This window comes from Vespula vulgaris, chromosome 12, assembly GCF_905475345.1.
Source record: "Vespula vulgaris chromosome 12, iyVesVulg1.1, whole genome shotgun sequence".
NCBI lineage: Eukaryota > Metazoa > Arthropoda > Insecta > Hymenoptera > Vespidae > Vespula > Vespula vulgaris.
This window is the reverse complement of record NC_066597.1, coordinates 2,502,460-2,523,795: the sequence shown is the minus strand read 5'-3', so window position 1 is coordinate 2,523,795 and position 21,336 is coordinate 2,502,460. Positions and strand designations below refer to the sequence as shown.

Here is a 21,336-nt window from a genome sequence, read left to right as displayed (position 1 = left end):
GTTCCCTCCCCTTTTTCTCTTCGTCTTCCTTCTTAATACGCACATCAATTGATTCTTTACAAAGACCGCACAATTGATTTCACTTAACCCTTGAATACGATCCACCCAACTCCTTGACGTGGAGAGGAGCAATACATGGAAGAATTGCAAGGACCAAACACCTATTAAAGATAAAAAATAAAAAAAGAAGAAGGACAAGGGGCAACGATATCTTTAATATTTTTTCAAATATTCACGCGCCGATATCTCATGGACATATCGATTTTGAATAATAAGATAAGTTTATTACGAATTTACAAATACAATGATAATTCGTTATTACGATTAAACACTTTTAACGTTCATGTTAGTTATTGTGATTTATATTCTTTAATTATCAACATTGATTATTGAAGATTCATTATTCTATTGAAAAAAGAATCAGTTTTTGTTACATTTTAAATTCGAATTTTTTCGCGCCATGTCGTAAGTACTACAATGGTTGCCAATTTTGTTCTTGTTTTTTTTTGTTTATGATTAAATATAAATAATTTATCAAACATCGCGATGTTTAAATCATAATAAACTATAAACTATTCATCAGACATTATTGGATAATTAGTGAAGATAGTTGCGTATACGAGTTATATAAGCATTATGATGATATCATTATCTATTACATCGTTCTCAGACAACGTAGAGCAACGAGAGAAAATTTACAGTATTGAGTTTCTACATGAATCAATTTCCAGATAGGCATTCATAACTATATGTTTCATCTAAGCTTGCTATTTTGTATAAAGCATACAACACCTATATACAATTATAATCAAAATACTTATATGTGCTCCAAAAATTGAATAACTTTAATATAATTGATCATAATTCATATTTGTTTTATCTTACATAATATTTTGTTATAATTTCTATTGTTAATCAGTTTAAATAAAATTCTTATTAGGAAAATATATTCCCGTTTTTTTATAAGTATTTAGTTAACTACTATCTACATTCGATCTCGTATAGTCTTATTACACTTCGACGTATATGTATTTAAATGGTGACTGTTTCAATGTTTATCCAATTGATGCAGTTATGATAAAGAGATAATAAGATTAATATATAATATTGTTTTTATTCACAATAAACATCTATAATAAAAAATATTATCTCGTAATAATATAGAGAAATGGTATTTCTTACACATATTTTAGGTTATGCTATAAAGGTATGTGTATCACTCACGAACAAGATCCAAGAAAATTTTTTTGTAATAAATTAGATAAAACATCTATTGTAGGTACCTAGAAAACATTTACGCGAAGGATTCATAGATTCTTTGCGTCTTACTGTAAGAGGAGGTGCTGGAGGATCTGGTCTTCCTCGGTATGGTGGAAAAGGTGGTTCAGGTGGAAATGTTTATGTCGTGACAAAAGAAGAATTGACGTTAAGGAATGTTAAAAAGAAGTGGAAAAAAATAAATATACATGCTGAAACAGGCACTAACAGTTCCATGAAAGGAATTTTAGGAAAATCTGGTAATGATATAAATATTGAAATTCCTTGCGGTGTAACTATCCTTGATGATAATGGTTTAAAGTTAGGTGAGCTTAATTGAAATCTTTAAATAATATTATGCATTATATATAAATACATATTATAAAAATTATGTATTATATTAAATATAGGAGAATTGAATGAAGCTAATTTAAAGTTATTAGTGGCAAAGGGTGGTCTAGGTGGTTGTCCAGAAACAGGATTTTGTGGTCAGAAAGGGCAAAGTAGAACAATAATACTTGATTTAAAACTGATTGCTGATGTGGGTTTAGTTGGATTTCCTAATGCTGGAAAAAGTACATTTTTACATGCTATGTCTAAAGCACGTCCAAAAATTGCATGTTACCCATGTAAATATAATAATAAATTTGTGCAAATAATAAGTTTAAAAGTTATAAATATGTTTACTACATTTTTTAAATACTTGCTTTTTTCAGTTACTACTTTAAAGCCACAATTAGGTACTATGGTTTACGAAGATCATAGACAAATAACAGTTGCAGATTTACCAGGTTTAATCGAAGGTGCACATGCTAATATTGGAATGGGTCATAAATTTTTAAAGCATGTAGAAAGAACAAAGTTACTTCTATTTATTGTAGATATTCAAGGTTTCCAATTATCCGTTCATAGTCCTTATAGAACCTTTTTAGAAACAATTATTTTACTAAACAAAGAAATTGAACTGTACAAACCAGATTTGTTAGATACATCTTCTATGCTTATAATAAATAAGATGGATACAGATAATGCTGATAAAATTTATGATGATATAAAAGAAAAGTTGGAAGATTTAGCAAATGTTGCTTCAGAATATCCGGAAGAAATAAGACCTAATCATGTTATAGAATTTGATGATATTGTTACAGCATCATTGGCTTTAAAAAAGAAAAATGAAATTGAAATGATTAAAGAGAAAATACGAAGTATACTTGATATTAATCAAGAAAAAGAATTAATATTAAACAAAGAAATTGTATCTAATTCTGAGTTACATGAAAAACTAAAACAGCAAGTAAAGCAATATGGCCCTACACTTGTATAAATTTATATAAAAAATTTTCTAGATTAAAAAAACAATTTTATATATGAATAAAATAATTATTATATATTAAATGTACATACAATATATATAATTTATATAGTTGAGTCCATAAAAAGTTTTTTTTTTATCTTTATTTCTTTGCATTTTAATTTTAAAAGTTGTACTTTTTTCGTCCAATCTTCTCCTATGGGTACTTTTTTTTCTATCTTTACATTTTTAATCTCACTTTCACTTCTAAGTATATCAATACCTGAAATCCATTTCTCTACTCCATTCCAAGCTATCATGACACCATTATCAGTACATAATCTTGGTGGTGTTCTAACAAGTTTGTAGTTTCGTTCAGAACATATAATATCCAAAGCTTTTGCTATAAAATTATTACATGCAACACCTCCTGATATTACCTATAATCATATCAGTTATATAATCGGAAAATTACTGAATTGAATCAGATAAATGTATACCCACCAATGTTCGTTTGTCCTCAGGAATTAAGTTAATTTGATCGAGAAATTCTATTGCTCTTTGCGTTTTATAACAAAGATGTTTTGTAATTGCAAATTGAAAGCTAGCACATAAATTATAAACATCAGGTATAATCTTGTCAGCTGTGATATTATGTTTCTTCTCTTGTTCAGCAATGTGCTGCATACATGCTGATAATATTCCAGAGAAACTAAATTGACAATCCCTATATGATTTCATAGAATCATTAAAAATAAACTGATCTATATTGGATGCCTTACATGCTGCTGCTTCTATTGCCTGACCTCCATTCATATTTTTAAAATCTGTTATATTATTCAATTTAAGTCTGCGAGCAACCTATAATATACTCCTATATTTTTTATTTTTGCTATCACAATATAATATTTATGAAAATTATCTTAAATTTATTAATATCATGATAGTGTACCTTATCTAGAATTTCTCCTGGTGCATTGTTTATCGATGAACCAAGCATAACAAATTTCTGTACATCGTGAACAACTACAAGCATACAATGACCACCTGATATTAAAAGTACAAGATAAGGAAAATCTACCTAAAAAGAAATATTCAATGTTATTATTAATGTCTAGTTTTGTATAAAGAATAAAAATAAATTCTTTATTTTATACCTTCTCTATCATTCGAATTGTAAGTGCATGAGCTTGCATATGATGTATAGGTATAAATGGTTTTTTACCAAGAAGTGCTATATATTTTCCAAACTTTTCACCTATTTGAAGGGATAATGGAAGACCTGGCTTTACAGTAGTTGCTATAGCATCTATATCTCTTAATTTTAAATTTGCTGATCTCAATGCTTTTTCACATACTTCTGTAATATGTTGTCTATGCATATCCTGTGCAATTGTAGGTATTATACCTCCATATCTACAATCATATAATAAATCGTGTAAATGAATGCAACTATTATAAAACTATAAATTTTTAATATGTTGAAATTACTTCAAATGTAATAAATATTGTGAATTAATTGCTTCACCCAAAATATTTCCATTGCTATCTACAATACCACAGCCAGTGTCATCACAACTACTTTCAATTCCTAAAATAATAGCTGGTTCATGAGTACAAAATTTTTTAAACTTTTTTAGACTTTTTAGTATATTATATCGAGGATGCATGTGTTTCAATTGAAATAGCATTTTTTTTTAATAAAAAAGAAAAAAAGAAATAATAATGCAAAGCTGAAAATAAATACTATATTTTTTAGGAATTTATTTTTTTGTTACGAATTTATTTAGAAATATATGCAATTACTGTAAACAAATCAAACGATATTTTTTATTTCAATGAGATTAATATTGTTTTTTCATGATGTATATATATTTATATATACACATAAGAGTAGTACATTAGAAATATATTGCGCACAACGATAAAAGTTGGTAACGCATATGCTATTGAGATTATAATCCATGAAAAGGTTATATTTTATTTCTTATGTATTCTATCGCAAGTAATATAGAGTTAATTGCTACTTAAATATGCTTTAGTATCTGTTTATATAAATCTAAGGCGAAATAAAAAATATAAAGTTATTTATTTTCAGAGAAAGAGAAAGAGAAAGAGAGATATATGATAACCAAATATTCATGTCGGTACAATAAGCGCATGTGTATATAATGTAATTTATATTTTGTCCATAGATGTCGTTGAAGTCACGTACGCTACTAGCATGAGGTGGTGAATAACTTGAACTATTCGCGAAGAATCGAAAGTAAATACAGCTTTAATTTCATTGGTTGAGAAGATGTCGTAATATCGATAGTATGTTCCGATATATCGAAGAGACGATATTGATGGCATCGATCGAAGTAAAATAACGAAGCCATCACAGGTTTTCTCTTGACACGAAGAAGATTGGACGTACCATGTCAGAACAGTGAGTTATTTTTCTTATATGGATTTATATTTGATCTTAATACTTTTCTTCTAACCTAAATTTCGTTAATAAAATATATGCTATTGTTTCGAAATCTTGCATATAGTTATTCTTTTATAATTTTATCAATTTTTAGATGTTTTTTTAGCCTAATAAGTGGAGGTTAGGGTTTTCGAATACAAGTGTGACAATGATTCAAATTATTATATCAAGTATAATCATCAATCGACTCTTTAAATATACTTATGTGTACTAATTTTTTACGGTTATAAAAGAAATAAACTTTTCAGTGACGATACTTTACTTGATGAAGATCTTGGGGATGAGGAATATGATTTGGGCAATGATGAGGAAGAAGCCCTCCTAGCTGATGACTATGAATTAGAGAGGGTGAGCATAATGTTTACCCATTTTATCCTTATTAAATGAAATTGTTATTTACTTTTTCTTTTCCTCAGCTAATATAAAATAATATAAGATATATTAGTTTTATCAACATTAAAATAATAATTAATTTTTTATTAAACAGATATTTTCTTAACTTTTACATTGAATGGTAATGCTGTCATATCATATAAAATAATTTCATTTTATTTTATTATAAATTATCTGAAGATAAAAAAATTAAATCAGCATTTTTATAGATTTTTTTTATATCTTTAATACATATATATTTTTTACTTTACAATTCAAGTTTAAAATATTTCTAACAAAGCACTTTAATTATCTCAATTGTATGTTGGAGGATTCTAATTTTTTCCATTCTAGTTATATGTAATTGTCTTAAAAATAAATAATTTTTTTAAATATTTTACAATATGTAAAATGAAAAGTACAAGACTAACAGATTTAAATGTGTTAAAAGAATTTATATCAGTCTTTCTGTTGTAAAAATTTGATCTTCTATTTTATAAAGAAATAATATAATTTATATTAACATGATATAATATTAACAATGTAATTTATATAATCTAAATATATTACAAAATTATTTGAATATGTAAAACAAGATTCTTAAAAATAGATGAAGATTATATTTGATGATGTAATGTTCCCAACAATTGATAGATTTATATTGTATTAATTGTGAAGATTCTATAATCTTTTACTAATAGTATTTCGCAAGAAAATAAGTATGTAATATAATGTAATATAAGCGCTATTATTGTTAAGTAAGAAATGTAAGAAGCTTATTTGGATGAGTTACAAAATTATAAAAAGTAGCCATTATTATTAAGAAGATATAACAATTTTAGAATGTATAATTAATTTTTTTCATACATATAACAAGATTTTAAATAAAAAAAGGGAGTAAAGATAAATTTGAATATGAGGTAAAGTATACAATTGAAACATGTTCTTTTACATTTTTGAAGAGATATAATACATATAAAAGTATTAGTTCTAAATGATGCTAGCATTATGAACACAATGTCATTTTTATCATAAATTCTTGCCTCTTTTTTATTATTATAATATAATAATAGCTACTCTTAATCATTGATTGTATGTGTGTGATGTGTGTGTGTGTCTATATATATGTGTATGTATATGTACACACACATATATATAGCATCTGTAAAGTGAATCACATTATATTTCTTCTTGCCTAATTCACATTCATATACATAAAAACATGTGCACGCATATATACATGCGTTTATCCTTTCTTGCTTATATTCATCAAACATAAAGAATATATATCCAATTATTCTCAATAGAATAACAATTGCTTCTTTTTTTAAGAAAAATAACATATATGGATTATATATTTTTGCTGTTTTAATTTTTCTACATAATTCATAAATCATTATATTTAAATAAATCTTATGAATGAATGAAGAATATGAAAAGTTTTAAACTATATCAGATATTGCAAATTTATTAACAAAAACGAAATAAATAGCTATTGCTGTTTTATATAACTTGCAATTTAAGCATTCTATAATATACACTAATGTAAAATTATTTTATATAGATTTCATCTGTTTGAATTATTTATCAAAAACCAAAAAATTTATTTATCATATTGAGAAAATTATTCTGAATGGTTTAATGTAAGAATAAAATTAAAAAGTATAATTGATGTCAGAGTATTACACAATACTTAATTATTAATTATATTTTATTTTGACCTAGAAGAAACAATTTTATTTAAATATTGAATATAACTTATATTAATAACACAGCTAATTTATATTTCTGCTTTGAAAATAAATTCTTTGTAATCGTGATAGTATATTTTAATATTGCTAGATATAATCACTACTGTTTTAAAGAAACTTACATAAAGCCATTCTTAAAGGATATTTTCATCTACAAGCCATCAATTACATTACAATCATAGAAAAAATAAAAGAACATTTTGTAAAAATGATATGTATTAAATATCAGCCATTAGCATTTAGAAGTTAAATTATCATCAATTGCATAATAAAAGATTATAATTCATGTGCATAAAAAGTAACAGTAAATAATAATTCAGAGAAAATTATAATAATATAATTATAAATTAAAGTCATTTATATTAAGCATAATTCATATTACTGTATTTAATTAGATTTTAAATATTTGCATTAAACTATTTCAACAATGTAAAATTATTATTACTATACAGAAATACTTAAAAAAAACATTGTATATTATCTTATTATATTCATGTGACAAAAATGAATTTTCATATATAAAATTGCTTTGACTGAAATATATACTATGCTGTTACACTTTAAGTGCATGTGTGATGAATATATTATATATTTGTTATATAAATGCAATCTTCAATACACATTCTATTTAAATGCAATGTGTTTAGTAATGCAAACCATAAATCATATTGTGATATAAAATTAATCAAAAAGATATCAAACACACAATTTATAAACATAATTATTTTCTTTGTTTTATTCACTGTATACAGATTTATTTTTTATGAAGAAGCATGATACATGACATAATTATCATATACTTATATTAGGAAAAAATATTCATGTATGAATTATAATGCTGAACATGTTTATACAATAGGAAACAGTATTACATATTACTTATTGTTTATAATAATTAAGTTATATATGAAAATGAAACCATATTGAACTTTTAAGATTTTGTATGCAAGATCAGATGTAATCAAGGTTTGAGGTTTGCTATTGTAAAAGGTATAATATTCCAAATATAATTATGTAGTTATTACAATATTATGGTTATAACATTTTAGTATTTATAGAATGTAATTTTTGCGATAGTATATTGTATTTACATTACAAATGTTTGGCAATTTAATTCCTTAAGCAGCACAATAGCTATAAGGGAGAAGAGGAAACAGATGATGTACTGGACTTAGGAGTCACGGATGCTCTGGATGACTTAGAAGCAGAAGATGAAAATGTAGAATTTAATAGAACAAAGACTGATATTCAAAATAATTTTTATGAAGATGGAGAACAACAAGATGATGAAACAGGATTTTATAAACAAGAAAAAACTGCTGAGTATAATACAGATCAAATCAATCAGTATGAAACAAACTCTGGATGTAATAGTGCTAATATGTCTACCACTATTGGGAAAGGTGATTTACGAGAGAAGCTACAGAAAAACATGCAGAAAGTCTACGTTGGAAATGGACAGGGACTTGAAGATGATGATTGTGAAGAAGCAAAGGAAAGGCGTAATAGATTCCAGAATGAAAGAACTATGATTTCACCAAAAATGAATAATGATATTCCTGATACTTTGGAGAATGTAGTGACTTCTGAACCATCCAAACCATCATTTAGAGGTAGAGGAAGAGGACGAAGCTCAAGAGGAAACAAAGTAGGAAGATTTATTCCATCGGTTAGTGGTAATTATAGTCCAAGGTATGTTTAATTTTTTTTTTATTACAATCTATCTCATTCTGTATATCTTTTATTTCTATATCATGTTTGGTATGATCTATTCTTTTACAGATTTGGTAATACACGTGGTTTTGATAATCAGCAACCATTATGTAGGCCACTGTTGGAAGCTAGACCACCATTTCTTCTTGGTCTACCTAATAGTGTACAGAATCAACAAATTATGTATCAACAACCAAATAGTTCTCCAGTACAGAATTTCCAACAGTTTTCTCCAAATAATCCATTACAAGGACCTACACATTTTATAGATAATAGACCACCATTTAATCCTAATCAATTTCAAAGCTCTATGGGTCCACGTGCAATCGGTCCACGATTGGAGTTTGGTCCTAGAGGACCTATTACAACACCATTACAAGCTCCACCTTATAATTGCTCCAGTAATCCAACATCTTTTGTGCAAATACCACAAGTTTTTCAAAGCTCAGGAGCTATTATGCAGGATAATCCAAATCGTCATTTACCAAATAACCAAACCTCTTTATTACACGGAAATTCTGGTGGATCTCTTCTTGGCAATCCAAATCCAATATTACCTGGTAATTCATCACAAATATTACATGGTAATCAATCATTACCGCTTCAAGCAAATCAAATATTGCCAATACAAGGATACCCACGTCCACCGGTATCCAATCAGGGACCACCGATACAAAATCCTCCAAGTACGCAAATATCTAGTGGCTCTTCTTTTGAGAATAGAGCACCTTTCCAAGAACAACATTTTGAAAATCGATCTTCATATGATTCAAGACATCCATATCCAGATCAAATACAGAATAATCAATTTAATAGCAACATAATTCCAGCAGTCTCACAACAATCTAATTCAAATATACCTAATGTACCCTTAACCCCAGGGCATAAAATATTGATTAATCCACATTTCCGAGGTGCTGTACAACCAACTAATGATGGTGAGTTTATATTTAAAAATTCTTGGATTTTTAAAATAACATATTTATCTCTATATACATTATTAATACATGTTGTTTTATGATATAAACAGCAAGACTTGCATGGGATTCGCAACATTCAACACCACTTCAGACTCAAGGTACTGGAGTCCAATTTAACCAGCCCACTAATATGCCGTATCCAAATCAAAATCCGTATAATCAGTCTCAATCTCAGTCAAATCAATTGCAATATCAACAGAATTATCAACAAAATAAGAGTGATGTAAATACTTTTTCTTCTCTAATAATTTATGTAATTAGAAGATAGGGTAATCATTCATATATTTTATATACTATTTTATTTATAGGATCCTTATGCATACTTTTCTGATGTGTGGCAAGAGAATAAGCCACAAAAGACATTAAATGTTAGTCCGAGTAAACAGTATCCGTTAGAAAGCAATTATTCGCGAGAAAGTGGTTACAATGACAACAGTAAATATAAATCAGATGATCAATGGGAACAAAGGGATAGTTATCAAGAAGTAAGAAAAATATATACTCTTGTGTTTGCATGAGAATAATTTATCAGTATATTTTACAACAATTATTTTTTATTTCAGTCGGAATACAGAGGATCTCACCCAAATTATCGAGAACGAGATTTATCATCTCGAACAAGAAGCGATCATGCTCACAAGCCACCACGGCCACTTTCTTCGTCTACATATCGTAGTGAAACTTATGAACAACAGAACCATATGCAAAAATCTACTAATAATAGTAGATCTATAAATACTACACGAACAGTTAATAAACTACAGCAAAAAAGAACATGTGAAATTCCTGATAGAGGAGGTCCAGGAGATACAAGCCAAAAAAAAATGAAATCTAATAATAGAAATCTACAAGAAGTACGAACTGTAGACACATTAGGCAATCCAGTTGAAGAAAAAAAGGTAACATCATTATATAATATAGAGTTATTTTACTATAATAATATTATATATATTATATATATAATATTATTATTATTTTTTAAGGAAGAGGATAAGGAGGAAGATCCAGAAATGCGAGAATATAGAAAAAAGATGGAAGAGCAAAAACGCCTAAGAGAAAAAATATTAAGAGAAAAAGAAAATAGAAGAAAAATGGCCGCTATGGAAAAACAAAACAAACAAATTAATAAAATGGAGACAAATGTCACAGGTAAATATAATTTCTTTCTTCTCTCTCTTTCTTTCTTTTTCTCTTTCCCCTCATCCTCTCCTTTTCTGTATACGACAAAAGTAAATATTTATGAGAAGAAATATATCGTTGTTTCTTATTTAATAGGTACGGAATGTACGCAACAGGAAGCAAAACCAGTATCAGTTCTGTTAGGTGTTGTAAAAGATGCTGTACCAAACAAAGGTCGACCTGGTATAGGTAGGGGACGTGGACGTGTTATCAATACACAAGCTACAGAGGTACAGCACTAATATATCATTATATTTTATACAAATTTTTAATATTAAAAAAAAAAAAAAAACTAAAAAATTGAATATAATTAATTGTATATACTTTGCATCTCTAAAAGAGATATAAACAAAATATATTCCATATACAATATATATGTTCCATATTGTCTAAAAAGGATTAAAATTAATGTTTTACATGAAATTTTTTTGTTGTCAATTATAGATAAATAACTTGCTATTTGCTACAAATATATTAAAATATTAAAAAAGAAAAAATGGAATAAATCATAATTTCATTATCAATCATATTAATCACTTCTTATAAATAAATGTATACATATACACACGCGTGCATGCATTAATATACATATATACACAAATAATATATGTAAATATGCGCGTGATTTTATACACAGTCTGTGATAGATGTGCATGCATGTATATGCATACATATTAAAATTTTATATTGTTATATTTAAAATTATATATATGAATTTATATATAATATTTATATATAAATTATATATAAACTTTATATATATTATATATATATTTTATATATATATATATATATATATATATATATATACATACAGATTTTAACTTTTATTGTATTTTTTGCTTTTGCATTTCAATAAATATATTTTAGAGTATATTTTGTTTTCTTTCTTTTCCTCCAAATATTCGTATACTTTGTTATATTATTTTATAAATTATGTTAATGTTAACAAATCATTTTCTTTCATATTTTGTATTATACAAAAAATGTCACTCAATATTTTAATTAATATTAAATAATACGAGTATAAAATATATTTTATTATTATATGATTATATACACACTTTGTATTTTAATGTATAATTATTTCAAATATTACAAATGTACGTATTTCTGTTGTAGGGAATTGAAAGAGCATCCGGCACACGAATTGTTAGAACTATTCAAACTATACAACCAAACGATTCAGCAGATGGACTTACAAGTAATCAAAGCAGTGATAAAGTTTCAACAATAAGACAAATAAATCCACAATGTGGTACCAGAAGAGTTGTGATACAAAAATCCATCCAACCATCTAACTCACAAAAAATTGCAACAACCATACAAAAAACTGTTTCAAATTTACAAAAGGGACAAGGTTCTGGACCGAATATACTTCAGAAGCTTGTACAAACACAGTCTGGTATTTCAAGAAAATCACCAATTGGACAGAAGATGGGCAATATTGAAAGAAGCATTGCTCCAAAAGTTGTTGTAAATGCTCAAAGTAATCAGAGAATTGTACTTCAAAAAGTTACGGTATCGCCAAAAAAGTTACCAGAAATGAAAACAAATACTGTTAAATTGGAAAATTTAGCAGCCAGTACCTCCGAGGCACAAATTAGACGTATGTGTCAAGGAATCGGAACCATAGAGGTGACTATTTTTGCATGATAGTTTTATGATAAATCTATCATCACTCCTTGCAAAATGCTCCAAATTACAAATGTTTTTGTGTGACTTTTTATTTAAAGGACAATATTCAGATTCTTTTTATTAATGACATTAATTTTTATTTATCACTTTGATAAATTTTAATAATTAATATATTTCTAGTTTATCTCATAAATTCGTTTACAATTATTGATTTCTGTTTAATGATTCATTTGAAATACCATATAGGGACATAGTACTGAAGTATATATCTAGTATTATTTATAAAATGTAACATAATGATCAAAAATATAAAATCAATTTATTTGTTATTTTGATTTAATTTTTTTATTATTATATACTTAAAAAAGGGCATTTTATTTTATGTTTAAATACAAGATAATAACAGATGTAAAATATAATAATGTTCATACTATATCATATATAATTAAATATATATTAATTTATATATACTGCGATCATATATTGAAAAAAAAAAAGAATGTATTGACATTTATAAGATCATAAGATAATGTTTTTTTTTTTTTCTTTTTAATTATTAAATAATATAAATATTTTAGTTTTACTTAGAAGAAATGTAAAGAAGATCGATAATTTTATGATTTAATTTGGAAATTTTGTAATCTCATGATTTTTGTTTATTATAAATATTTTTTTTTCTTCTTTTTTTTTTAAATAAATAATTATACAAATATTATATAATAACTGTCTTTTTATTGTTCGTGTTATAGAGTATACACATGGGCGAGGGTAATGCAACCGTTGTGTTTAAAACACAATCTGCTGCCATGGTGTTTCACAAAAAATATCAGCGTAAAATGCTTGACCTTTCGCTGATAACTGTTCGTCTTATACCACAAACAAGTATAAACAAAGCAACAGCTACAATCGTAAAAAAGTCTTAAAGAAAACGACATGATTTTCTTAGCAAAGTACACTTTTTAGCTTATTTTAGTGTAACAAAAATATAGTACATTTATATAATAATATAATTATATCTTCGTAAATCTATTGTCAATATTTACTACTTTCATTGCCATTTTAAGGCAGAAATATGTATAAACATTTGATATATATTCAAATGTATGTGGAGAAGAGTTGAAGAATATTTGCATCACATAAAAGAAGAACATTATATATCAAGTACAAGAAATTTATAGAGAAGGCTAGAAAAATGAAATCACTATGGATTACTTGAAAAAAAAGAACTGTAACATAATTATGTATCATATTGTATAATCACTTATATGCCACATAGTTCAACATGATTAATAAATTTGTATATATCATAACAAAGGGGGAGAAAAAGAGAGAGAGAAAGATGTATATTTCACATATAATATATAAAATTAGATTAACTTATATTTTGTATCTTTATATATTAACTTATCATTTAATTCTTTTTTTTTTTTACTTCTACTTGATTATTATTTGATATAATTAATCTAGACCAAGTTAGATCAGTTTAATCTGATTTATCAAATTATTATTTAATCGTTAAATTTACAAGGAACAATTAATTGATGCCACCTTTAGAATTTCAAATATCAGACAAATCGGACCATATCAGATCAAATTGTAATCTATTATGTACAATCATAATATCCAAAATTCATATATTGGATAGATCTTATATGGCTCCTGTCTAAACTTGTAATAATAATAATACAATTCTTATTATAAAATGAAAATATCGAGAGATACATTTTATTTAAGAACATTTTTTTTCTTTGTTTTTTACTTTCATTTATTCGTAAAAGTAATCATGATAAATTATTTTTTCTTTTATATTCATCTTTATTATTATATGTATACTATCACTATTAATGATATTAAATATTTATATGCAAGAATATAAATGTTTATATATTTTTTTTCTATTGATCATGTTTCCAATCTATAAATGCTTGATATATGAACTGTGGCACATATATCGAAGAGTTTTACGGAAAAAGAAAATGGCGGAGATCATTTCAGTCGCCATTCATAACGACGCAGCAAATAAAAAGCATGTTATGTATTTATCGACTTGTTGCGGTATATGAAAAGTCACCTTATGTATAACTGCATAAAAAAGTCAAATAATAAGTTTATCTGTATATATATTTTATTATATTCAGCATAACCTGTGAGAAGAACAGTTGGTAGTGTAGTTGGTAATAGTAGGCAAATCGAATGTACAGACATCATAAGTATCGATTGAAATATTCGTTGAACGATTTAATCAAACTCGATTTTTGATAGCTTATGCCATTTAGAACGTTAGTGCACGATAGTGATCATCTTGCTATTTATTTTTATAAAGTTTAATTTGTTTTTTAATATTAACAAAGTCGATATAAAAATGGCTTCTGCCAAAATTGATTGGGGGAAATTTGCTGAAGAACAAGATAAATTAGCTTCTGAGGTAATGTCATCCTCGCGTATTCGAATACCGGTATAACCATGCTCTTTTTGTTTATTTCATCTACAAATGTTTTAAGTATAAACAGTTTAAGAAAAACAATAGTGAACGTAAAATTTTGTTATTGCTTTGTATATATCCATAATAATATATTTATAAAATACATTTATCTACATATTTACTTTCTTCTTTTACTTCTTTCTGCAGGTAACAAATTTAAATCTAGAGAAGCCAAAAGAAACATCAGAAAATGCAAATGAGGATACAAAAAGTGATGATGGTACAGAAGAACAGATTTCACCGGCAGAAAAATCTTTATTGCAAAAAATTATAAGGAAAGGATTGGTTGAAACCACAAAAGATATAGAAGTACAAAGAAAGGATCCGTCATCTCCATTATATAGTGTTAAATCTTTTGAAGCACTTCATCTGTGAGTTTTCTGATAATGTATCTTATATGTATATATAAAGTCTTAATTATAACTGAATGTAAAATGTTTATAAAATATTATTTATATAATAATTTCTATATAGTAAACCTGCATTATTAAAAGGAGTTTATGCAATGGGTTTTAATGCACCATCGAAGATTCAAGAAACAGCATTACCAACTTTGCTTGCCGATCCGTAAGTGAAATATAATAAACTAATTAATATTAGATTTATAATAGATTAATTATCATAAGAAAAATAAATATTGAAAATTCTTAGGCCTCATAATATGATAGCACAATCACAATCTGGAACTGGTAAAACTGCAGCATTTGTATTAGCCATGTTAAGTAGAGTAGATACAAGTAAGGATTATCCACAAGTACTTTGTTTATCACCTACATATGAATTAGCGATACAAACTGGAGAAGTTGCTGCTAAAATGTCACGTTTCTGTCCTGAAATTAAATTGAAGTATGCTGTTAGAGGGGAAGAAAGTAATATTTTAATTTAAATATGTGTATATATATATATATATATATATATATATATAATTTATACATAATATATGTTATGCCTTTATATGTATTATAATCTTTTTACTTATTAGAATTTTTTAATTTCAGTTTCTCGTGGCACAAAAATCAAAGATCATATCATTATAGGAACACCAGGAAAAGTTTTAGATTGGGCACTCAAATTTAAATTTTTTAATTTATACAAAATCTCAGTTTTTGTCCTTGATGAAGCTGATGTAATGATAGCAACACAAGGCCATCAAGACCAATGTATCCGCATTCACAAGTAACATATTTGATATATTATACATCAACACATTTTTAAAGTAAAAAATGATATATTTAATTTATACATTATATATTTATTTATAGATTACTTTCACGCACATGTCAAATGATGTTTTTCTCAGCAACATATGAAGCTGCAGTAATGGCATTTGCTGAAATTATAGTTAGCAATCCTCTCATAATACGATTAATGAAAGAAGAAGAAAGTTTAGATAACATTAAACAATATTATGTCAAATGCAAAGACATAGATGAAAAATATGCAGCTATTACCAATATTTATGGTGTAATAACAATCGGACAAGCCATTATTTTCTGCCATGTATGATATAATTTTTTGCATTGTTGCTAATATAATAATTCGTCTATATATTAAATCATGGTTTTTTTAGACCAAGAAAACGGCTAGTTGGTTAGCAGAAAAAATGACAAGAGATGGTCATGCAGTAGCAGTTTTAACTGGTGAATTAACAGTAGAACAAAGAATTTCTGTATTGGATAGATTTAGGGCTGGCTTGGAAAAAGTTCTTATTACAACGAACGTATTAGCAAGAGGTATATAATCTTAATTTTCTCTAATATAAAGATACTGTTAAAATATAAGAGAAAGAAATTTATATTTATAAATTTATAGGAATCGACGTGGAGCAAGTAACTATAGTAGTAAATTTTGATCTACCAATGGATCAAAGTCGTCAAGCTGATTGCGAAACATATTTACATAGAATCGGTAGGACAGGACGTTTTGGTAAATCTGGAATTGCCATTAATTTAATAGATTCGCCACATGCAATGCAATTATGTCAGGACATAGAAAAACATTTTGGAAAGAAGATACAGTACCTCGACGCAGAAGATGCAGATGAAATTGAAAAAATTGGTGCATAAATCATTTTACATAGAATGTCAAGGACGATTCTGTATCAGTTATTTATAGCTATAATTTGCTATAAAGTATTCTAAAAATGAACTCATATTTGAACCATCTGCAATGCCATATATTTCTTTTCCAATAGCACATATTTCTACTAAACAAGTCTTATACTTATTTTTCATTATGTATATTTATCGGCTTATATTAGTTAATGATATGGTGATTGGATAAGAAATATAAATAAATGAAATTCAGGAATATAATTACAACGATATACTCTCTATAGAAAGGAAAAAGATGTTTTTATATAATGTATGAAATGTTCTTATCCATAATAGGTTAATACGATTTAATTATTATCTCCCTAATTTTGTATATAAAATAACAAATATTTACTTTCCCATACCCGTGTAAAAATAAAGCTTATCCAAGGAAAAAAAATACAAAATAACAAATTTGTACGTCATCATATATTGAAAATCATGTAAGAGAACATATTCATAAGTTATTTCATACTTGTATGATGGCATTACAGATCATAGCATATACAATTAATAAAATAAACTTACTTTCTAAATATTACATGTACGAAGTTTTTTTATTGTGTATAAACAGGATTTATTGAAGAAAAATATGTAAAATAATTTTCCATTTATTGAAACTAAAAAAATGAAAATAACTATGCTATTGACAAAAGTAAAAAACGAAAAATGAAAAGAACAGAGATTACTATTTGAAGATGTAAATTATATAGATTTTCATTCTTATTTACGAAAATACAAAAATTTTATGCATATAATGATGATTAATTTCGAGTTACGCATGTGCATATTCAACGTTATTCGTTATATGTATATATTGAAATTCTGTACAATTTTTATTTTAAGTAGATCTTAAGGATTTATGCTCTTCATTTGGATTATATAACCAAAATAGCTAAATAGAATATAAAAGTAACATAGACACAAAAAATACTTCAAATATTTTTTTTACTCAAATCGTTTGAGTATTAACACTGGACATATATAATGTAATATATTTTTGTACATAAATTATATTACCTGCAGCATTACATGCTATTTGCGTTATATTCAAATCATTTGACAAAAAGAGAATTTTCGTGATTTTTCAGAAATATGTGTATGTATTTGACGTAACGTTTACAAACGCGTAAAAAAACAATGGAACGTACTGTTATGACTCCATGGCCATTATAGCGATCGATCTTTACCTCTTTCTTATTTTAACTGTTCAAACAATAACTTGATATTTGAACTGATTCTACAGATTTCAATTGTAATTGTGTAGAATAATCAGTCTTTTTATTACATGCCCATTCCACCCATACCACCCATACCACCCATGCCACCCATACCACCCATTGGTGTTTGTGATTCTTCTTTAGGCAATTCAGTTACAACTGCCTCTGCAGTCGTAAGCAATGATGCAACTCCTGCTGCATCCGTAAGTGCTGTGCGTACTACTTTAGTAGGATCAATAATACCTTTTTCTATCATATCAACATATTCGTCATTTAATGCGTCATAGCCAAGTTTTCCATCGCTGACTTTTGCAACAACAAGACTTGCATCTACACCTGCATTTAGAGCAATTTGCAAGCATGGCATTCTCAAAGCATTTGCTACAATTTTGATACCTATTGCTTGATCAGTATTGGATGCTTTTAATTGTTGTAATGATGGAGCACATCTTAACAAAGCAGTTCCACCTAAAAGCGAATAAAATATATATTAGAAATTAATATTAAAATGATAAACATTAGTTATATATTTAAATTATAAGATGAACTTACCTCCAGGTACAATACCTTCCTCGACAGCAGCTCTAGTAGCATTCAATGCATCAGTAACACGGTCCTTTTTTTCATTAACTTCTACTTCACTACTTCCACCAACTCTTAAAACTGCTACACCTGTTGTAATTTTTGCAAGTCGTTCTTGCAATTTTTCTTTCTCATAGTCAGATGTGGTGTCATTAATTTGATCTCTAATTTGTTCCGCTCTTCTGTCAATGTCACTCTTCTTCCCTTTACCGTTTAAGAAGAGTGTATCATCCTTTGTAATGACAACTTCTCCAACTTGCCCTAAGTCGCTTAACTGGAATAAAATTTTTTTTCTTATTAATAAAAATGACCAAACTATATTATTATGGATTACTAGTAAATCTTATAATTAAATTTACCTGTACATCTTCCAGTTTAACAAGATTTGCATCATCTCCAAAAACTATACCACCTGTAGAAATGGCCATATCTTGCAGAGTTGCTTTTCTGTTTTCACCAAAACCAGGTGCTTTAACTGCAGCTACTTGCAATCCAATTTTTAATCTGTTAACAACTAAAGTTGACAATGCTTCCCCATCAATATCTTCTGCAATTATAACAAGTGGCTTGCGCTGCGTATTTGCTAACTCCAAAGCAGGTATAATACTTTGTACAGATGATATTTTCTTTTCACTAAAGAGTAATAATGCATCTTGAAATTCTACTTTGGCACCTTTACTAGAATTTATGAAGTATGGGGAAATATATCCTCTATCAAATTTCATTCCTTCTATTACTTCAAGTTCATCATGAAGGGTTTTCCCATCTTTCACTGTAATAACACCTTCATTACCAACTTTTCTCATGGCATCAGAAATTAGATTTCCAATAGTCTTATCTCCATTAGCAGATATAGTGGCTACTTGAGCAATTTCTTCAGATGTTGTTACAGGTTTGCTTAAAAGCTTTAATTCTTCTTTAATTTTGTCGACGGCTAACATTACTCCTAAAATGATGAACAGGTTATTTTTAGAATATAAAATACCTAATTATATAATGGTATAATTAAGATCAAGATAGCAAAGATTTTCTTACCTCTTCTGATTTCAACAGGATTAGCACCTTTACTAATCTTTTCAAAACCTTCTTTAGCTATGGCTCTGGCTAAAACAGTAGCCGTTGTAGTTCCATCTCCAGCCTCTTCATTAGTATTATTAGCCACATCTTGTACTAATTTTGCTCCAATATTCTGGAACTTATCTTTTAATTCAACTCCTTTAGCTACTGTTACACCGTCTTTAGTAATTTTGGGGCTACCCCAACTTTGTTCCAGAATAACATTACGTCCTTTAGGGCCCATTGTTACAGCTACGGCATCTGCTAAAATATCTACACCTTGCAACATCAAGGCTCGTACTTCTGCTCCAAATCTAACATCTTTAGCATAAGTTCGTGTCTGCAGCTGCATTTGGCGCAGAGCTACAGAGCGCATCATGCTTGGTAATCTATACATCTACAAAAAAGAAAAAAAAATAAATGAATAAATAAAATATAGCAAAAAATGTAAATCGTAAAAAAATTAATGTGAAAGTAAAAAAAAAGATCGAGAAATATTGTCATTTAAAAGTGAAATTGAATAGCAAGATAATAATATTTTCGTTAACAAATACGAAAACTATGATCCGTAATAAATTACAAATTTATTTAAATGAAAATCTGCATAAAATATTTGGGCGTTAAATTCGTTCGTATTCAAGCACGATTGCGGTTATGTAAATACCGCGTGCATTGATCTTTTCTCTAAAGAAATATAAAAAAAAAGTAATATCAGAGCAAAGAATTTATCTATATATGCAAGAAAAAATAAAAATTATTAAAATTAAAGGAAATCGTTTTGTTGTATTCTAGTAAAAATCTTATTCACAGAAGGAAGATAGACACGTTCGATATGAGCTGGGCGATTCCGGCCGGCTTAAATAAATTGATTAGATTTTTCAACGTTATTGATTAAAAACGAAGGATTAAATTAATTTAAACTATTTTTTTTACCTTTTATTTCGCAACGAAGGACACTTTTAAATAGAAACGACGATGAAGCTTTTTAAGAAGTAGTTGAAAATCGACACGGCGTGACCGCACGTTGTCTTCAGAATGGAATGAGAAGATATGAGCTTGGCGCTATCACATGGGCATCTCCCCTACTTTCCTTTTCTATCTGTAACCTAACCTTTTCTACACGATTAAAAAAACAAGAATATTCTTATCCTTTGTTACAAAATGATGCTATAAATAAACGAATAAATCAATTGATCATTTATCTAAAGATTATTTACAATAAAATTATTTCAAATTTCATTGAAATTCA

General features: G+C 27.1%; 5 protein-coding genes across 10 annotated transcripts; 3 read left to right on the top strand and 2 right to left on the bottom strand.

The window, feature by feature from the left end:
• Nucleotides 1-398: 398 nt before the first annotated feature.
• On the top strand, nt 399-2,581 carry LOC127067980 (GTP-binding protein 10 homolog). Of its 2 annotated transcripts, none has more exons than XM_051003489.1 (4): nt 399-1,207; nt 1,280-1,583; nt 1,668-1,832; nt 1,974-2,581. In XM_051003489.1, the coding sequence occupies exons 1-4, from the start codon at nt 1,169-1,171 to the stop codon at nt 2,579-2,581; spliced, it is 1,116 nt and encodes a 371-aa protein (XP_050859446.1). In that variant the 5' UTR covers nt 399-1,168. The 2 variants fall into 2 exon arrangements, with proteins under 2 accessions (XP_050859446.1, XP_050859445.1); XM_051003488.1 differs by having other exon boundaries at nt 472-1,207; nt 1,668-1,886.
• A 35-nt stretch (nt 2,582-2,616) lies between these two features.
• Nucleotides 2,617-4,728, bottom strand: LOC127067979 (tRNA N6-adenosine threonylcarbamoyltransferase, mitochondrial). Of its 2 annotated transcripts, XM_051003487.1 has the most exons (6): nt 4,681-4,728; nt 4,040-4,139; nt 3,706-3,964; nt 3,501-3,629; nt 3,053-3,409; nt 2,617-2,988 (listed from the first exon to the last, which is right to left on the bottom strand). In XM_051003487.1, the coding sequence occupies exons 3-6, from the start codon at nt 3,928-3,930 to the stop codon at nt 2,674-2,676; spliced, it is 1,026 nt and encodes a 341-aa protein (XP_050859444.1). In that variant the 5' UTR covers nt 3,931-3,964; nt 4,040-4,139; nt 4,681-4,728; the 3' UTR covers nt 2,617-2,673. The 2 variants fall into 2 exon arrangements, with proteins under 2 accessions (XP_050859444.1, XP_050859443.1); XM_051003486.1 differs by lacking the exon at nt 4,681-4,728 and having other exon boundaries at nt 4,040-4,674.
• A 116-nt stretch (nt 4,729-4,844) lies between these two features.
• On the top strand, nt 4,845-14,034 carry LOC127067969 (RNA-binding protein 33-like). 2 transcript variants are annotated; one of them, XM_051003456.1, is made up of 11 exons: nt 4,845-4,979; nt 5,270-5,369; nt 8,271-8,836; nt 8,927-9,795; nt 9,888-10,060; nt 10,146-10,322; nt 10,401-10,736; nt 10,821-10,986; nt 11,113-11,246; nt 12,139-12,654; nt 13,404-14,034. In XM_051003456.1, the coding sequence occupies exons 1-11, from the start codon at nt 4,969-4,971 to the stop codon at nt 13,575-13,577; spliced, it is 3,222 nt and encodes a 1,073-aa protein (XP_050859413.1). In that variant the 5' UTR covers nt 4,845-4,968; the 3' UTR covers nt 13,578-14,034. The 2 variants fall into 2 exon arrangements, with proteins under 2 accessions (XP_050859413.1, XP_050859412.1); XM_051003455.1 differs by having other exon boundaries at nt 8,268-8,836.
• Nucleotides 14,035-14,588: 554 nt separating this feature from the next.
• Nucleotides 14,589-17,770, top strand: LOC127067976 (DEAD-box helicase Dbp80). 3 transcript variants are annotated; one of them, XM_051003482.1, is made up of 8 exons: nt 14,589-15,079; nt 15,284-15,507; nt 15,611-15,703; nt 15,788-16,005; nt 16,135-16,312; nt 16,399-16,636; nt 16,707-16,869; nt 16,949-17,770. In XM_051003482.1, exons 1-8 carry the CDS (start codon nt 15,017-15,019, stop codon nt 17,200-17,202), a joined length of 1,431 nt encoding a protein of 476 aa, XP_050859439.1. In that variant the 5' UTR covers nt 14,589-15,016; the 3' UTR covers nt 17,203-17,770. The 3 variants fall into 3 exon arrangements, with proteins under 3 accessions (XP_050859439.1, XP_050859436.1, XP_050859437.1); XM_051003479.1 differs by having other exon boundaries at nt 14,614-14,709; XM_051003480.1 differs by lacking the exon at nt 14,589-15,079 and adding an exon at nt 15,103-15,207.
• A 54-nt stretch (nt 17,771-17,824) lies between these two features.
• LOC127067973 (heat shock protein 60A) lies at nt 17,825-21,324 on the bottom strand. Its single transcript, XM_051003463.1, has 5 exons — nt 21,021-21,324; nt 20,067-20,484; nt 19,391-19,977; nt 19,002-19,305; nt 17,825-18,917 (listed from the first exon to the last, which is right to left on the bottom strand). Exons 2-5 carry the CDS (start codon nt 20,482-20,484, stop codon nt 18,514-18,516), a joined length of 1,713 nt encoding a protein of 570 aa, XP_050859420.1. The 5' UTR covers nt 21,021-21,324; the 3' UTR covers nt 17,825-18,513.
• Nucleotides 21,325-21,336: the final 12 nt, after the last annotated feature.

Coding starts and splice junctions, on each gene's coding strand:
- LOC127067980 (XM_051003488.1), top strand. CDS start 1,169: ATGGTATTTCTTACACATATTTTAGGTTATGCTATAAAG. Junction 1,208..1,279: donor TTTTAGGTTATGCTATAAAG/GTATGTGTATCA, acceptor CATCTATTGTAG/GTACCTAGAAAACATTTACG. Junction 1,584..1,667: donor TGATAATGGTTTAAAGTTAG/GTGAGCTTAATT, acceptor TATTAAATATAG/GAGAATTGAATGAAGCTAAT.
- LOC127067979 (XM_051003486.1), bottom strand. CDS start 4,239: ATGCTATTTCAATTGAAACACATGCATCCTCGATATAATATACTAAAA. Junction 3,965..4,039: donor CAATATTTATTACATTTGAA/GTAATTTCAACA, acceptor ATATGATTGTAG/ATATGGAGGTATAATACCTA. Junction 2,989..3,052: donor CTGAGGACAAACGAACATTG/GTGGGTATACAT, acceptor ATATGATTATAG/GTAATATCAGGAGGTGTTGC.
- LOC127067969 (XM_051003455.1), top strand. Junction 10,987..11,112: donor AATGGAGACAAATGTCACAG/GTAAATATAATT, acceptor CTTATTTAATAG/GTACGGAATGTACGCAACAG. Junction 11,247..12,138: donor TCAATACACAAGCTACAGAG/GTACAGCACTAA, acceptor TTTCTGTTGTAG/GGAATTGAAAGAGCATCCGG.
- LOC127067976 (XM_051003480.1), top strand. CDS start 15,118: ATGCTCTTTTTGTTTATTTCATCTACAAATGTTTTAAGTATAAACAGT. Junction 16,637..16,706: donor AAGCCATTATTTTCTGCCAT/GTATGATATAAT, acceptor TGGTTTTTTTAG/ACCAAGAAAACGGCTAGTTG. Junction 16,870..16,948: donor AACGAACGTATTAGCAAGAG/GTATATAATCTT, acceptor ATAAATTTATAG/GAATCGACGTGGAGCAAGTA.
- LOC127067973 (XM_051003463.1), bottom strand. CDS start 20,484: ATGTATAGATTACCAAGCATGATGCGCTCTGTAGCTCTGCGCCAAATG. Junction 19,978..20,066: donor TCCTGTTGAAATCAGAAGAG/GTAAGAAAATCT, acceptor TCATCATTTTAG/GAGTAATGTTAGCCGTCGAC. Junction 19,306..19,390: donor TTAAACTGGAAGATGTACAG/GTAAATTTAATT, acceptor ATTTTATTCCAG/TTAAGCGACTTAGGGCAAGT.